This window comes from Rhododendron vialii, chromosome 8a (genome assembly GCF_030253575.1).
Source record: "Rhododendron vialii isolate Sample 1 chromosome 8a, ASM3025357v1".
NCBI lineage: Eukaryota > Viridiplantae > Streptophyta > Magnoliopsida > Ericales > Ericaceae > Rhododendron > Rhododendron vialii.
Window position 1 is genome coordinate 27,278,581 of NC_080564.1, and position 3,626 is coordinate 27,282,206.

Genomic DNA, 3,626 nt, shown 5'->3' on the forward strand with positions numbered 1-3,626 from the left:
GGTTATAACTGGCCGACAGAAAGAGTTTTCGCTAGCTGCTCACAATTCAGAAAAAAAACTTGGACTTAATATTTAGCTTCTACATACCTTCCCGCCCCGATTATAGCAAACACTTCCTCATTGATTCGAGTAATTAAAAGTCTTGAGGTATGAGAGAAATTAAAATTCGTTTTTATTGTTAGAATATCGCGATTATTTGCCGATATTATTATTTGCATGTTTATATGCATGTTTTGCTTGTAATTGATTACGATTTGATTTTAATTAGGATGTTTTCTTCGTCATTGTTAGCCCCCCCCCCCCCCCCCCCCCCCCCCCGTATAAATAGAGGTGTCGTTGTATAGTATCGTCATTGAATCCATTAATACAACGATACACAATTCTTCATCCTTTGTTTTATTTATTCCACCGTGGTATCAGAGCTAGAGTTCTCGACCTAGCTAGCTTCCTGTTCATCTTCTCACGATCTCGTCGATCATTGTACAGGTGCCTCTTTGTCCTTTGTTTTTTTTTTTTCCCTTTCCGTTTTTCGAATTCCTGACTTAATTTCTTGCGCAAACGTTCATTTCCCTACATAATGCCATTTAGCAAGCAAATGGATCCGGGCAAAAAAACGACGTCTAGCGGTAGTGGCAGTGGTAGAGGAAAGAGGCTCTTAATAACGTCAGACGTGGCAAAACCGAGCTCCCGAGTCGAAAACCCCAATCCAGAAAACTCAGCTTTCTTTCGCAAGTACTTGACTGATTCTGATGTTAGGGATGGATATATCATAATTCCTGGCAAAGTCGCGGAACAACATTTCCTTGGTGGATCCCCCAAGAAACCTTACGAGGAGAAGGTTCTTAACATTCGCGACCCTCGAGACAAGACTTGGAAGACGGTACTCTGGAAGTTTGTAAAATATTATAGGATTTGGAGCAGCAGCTTGGGAGAGTTTTATACGGAAAACGGTTTGAAAGCTCAGGATGAGATCCTGTTTTTCGAAGATGCGCCCCATCAGACTTCGGACGGGATTGATCGCTACTTTGTTCGATTCAATAAAAGAATCGCTGCACAGGCCAGTGGAGAAGGCACGCAAGGTGGAGGCACGCTAGCTACGGTTAATAATAATTTCCATTTGATCGAATTGTATGTATGCCGTAGAAACTAATTGATGTTTTCGGGGGTGTTATGAGCATGCAGGTGGAGGCGAGAGCGCCCGTAAAGCAGTGGCGGAGCAGGTGAAGAAGGGTAGTACTGGTAGTGGAAAGACGGCAGCAGGCGGCAGTGGAAGCAAGGCGAAGGTGGACAAAGGTCTCCCCCGTTCTGGAAAGACGGCAGCAGGCGGCAGTGGAAAGAAGTGAAGTGGAACAATCTTTTTAAGGGACAATAAGTACTCTGGGAACAATCAAGTTTTCTTAATAAAATCATTTTATTAAAATCAAGAAAAAAAAAAAAGTTGCCTTTGGTTTATAGATAGTGGAATTTTTTTTTCAGTTTTAATTCATTAATTTATTACTCTTTCCAGTTCCTTTCTTTGACATGAAGTGAACAGCTAGTTTTTAAAGTTTGACAAAAAAGATAGTTCTAATGTTTATTTCCCAAAAGGGGAAAAAAATAAAATGATATTGGCACTCCAAAAATTGATGCAAGCACTCCAAAAAATAAAGGAAAATGACTTTGAAATTACACTGATTTTGGAGTGCCTGCATCAATTTTTGGAATGCCAATATTATTTCCCAAAAAAAATTGGTGAAACTTTTTATTGTTTTCATCTTAAGAAAAAAGAAGAAGAAAATGACGTGACCAAATAAAGGAAATGACGGAAGAAAAGATAAGGAAAAAAAAAAGAGAGAATAAATTTCTTCTTTTTTTTCCCTTCCTCTTCCGAAAAAGAAATTGAATTAGAAAACGAAGAATTTATGTTTTCTTTATATTTCTGATTCATGCACTATGTACCAAACAACTAATAAAAATTAAAATGAGTTTTACGCCTATCATTCATGCCAATTGTGGACCTTTCTCGGACCCAAAATTTATGTTTTCTTTATATTTCTCATTCATGCCCTATGTAAAAATTAAAATGAATATTGTGGACCTTTCTCGGACCCACTTTAATGAGCATGATTGTTGGCTTTTCAAAATTGGCCAAGATCATTGTTTGTCGAATTTTGATTGATATGTCTGGTAATATTTACGTAATTTTTTCTTGGCACAATATGATGTTAGGAGGGTTAGGGGTTAATGATTACAACAAAAGTCAAACACTTCTTATATTAGGACTCAAATTCGGGAGGTCTTCCTTAAAAGGGAGAGTAACGATCCAACCACACTAGCCGTGGTGTTCAATAATATATTTATGTTAAAAGAACAATATTTAATAATTATCTTTAATTACATATTTTACTATAAACTAAAACTCCCATCGAATATTTTTTTGGATAAGAAAAATTTGCATCAAAACTCCGTCTATAATTCTTTTTCCACGCAAATCTTTTCCTGATATACATTTCGATAATTTGTAGTATTACATAAAGTTTTTAAAATCATAAAATATGTTATATATACACTTAATAACAATATCGAATTTCGATAATCTCTAAATGAAGACGAACACAACGGTATCTGGATCTGACCGCACGAACATGTGGGACCCACTCAAAACAAAGCTCAAGCTAAAATTCAATCAGCCATGCAAGTGACAGTACTGATATTCGGCATTTCGAAATTATATTTCCCTTGATTAGTTCTTTGCCGATCAAAATTTTACATGAAGAGGAAAGGGGTACACATTTCATTGGAAGCATCAGATGCTTGAATATCAAGCAAATTCCACCTTTGTCCTCATTGACTTTGGTTTCCGTCTCAGAGCATTTGTAGTGAAATAATCAAAATCAAAAGGTTGCTAAGTTTGACAACATTTGCTCAAAAAAGATCTCACATTGAAATAACCAAACTTAGCAATCTATTAGCAACTCATCAAATTTTGACCAGGGTATCCATAATGCTATAATAAAAAATAGATAACCAAAAATTGTCATATCAGCTTTTGATTATCTATTTAAGAGCGTTAGCTAAGGTTAGCAATATAGAGGTTTACAATGACATAATCAAAATTGAATAACCAAAAGTTGTCACATCGCCTTTTTAAATTACAAAAAAAATTAATAACTGTGAACATATATAGAAATAGTTTTTTCCAAAAATAATAGACTAATAAAAACTATTTATTAGAAATAGTTAATAATTTTTGAACTTTTTCAAAATTTAAAAAAAAACAAAAACAGGTTGAAGAAAAACAGCTTGTGTAATTACGGTTTTTTTTTCAAAAATAATTTTTATATAAGAAAAGGTTTTGAAAAAATCATTTTCTTATACAAAACAATTTTTTTGTATAATTTTTTTTTAAAAAACAGTTAAAAAATAATTTTTAGGGGAAAACAGTTTTTAAAAAAAATTAAGTAAAATATTTTTTTTGAAAACATTGTTAAAAAAGAAAAAGAGGGGAAAAGGGAAGCGATAGAACAATTTTTTGTTGTTGTAATGATGTGTGTATTTAATTGAGAATGTGAGGTTCATTAAATTTAGTTATTGGCAAAAAGTTGTTAATTTTGGTTATCCAAAGTCCAAAATTTGATTATTTATAA

The 3,626-nt window shown here is 33.8% G+C and overlaps 1 protein-coding gene across 1 annotated transcript; it reads left to right on the top strand.

The window, feature by feature from the left end:
• The first annotated feature begins 373 nt into the window (after window positions 1-373).
• On the top strand, window positions 374-1,361 carry LOC131298955 (uncharacterized). Its single transcript, XM_058324462.1, has 3 exons — window positions 374-486; window positions 589-1,079; window positions 1,183-1,361. The coding sequence occupies exons 2-3, from the start codon at window positions 596-598 to the stop codon at window positions 1,341-1,343; spliced, it is 645 nt and encodes a 214-aa protein (XP_058180445.1). The 5' UTR covers window positions 374-486; window positions 589-595; the 3' UTR covers window positions 1,344-1,361.
• The last annotated feature ends 2,265 nt before the right edge of the window (window positions 1,362-3,626 follow it).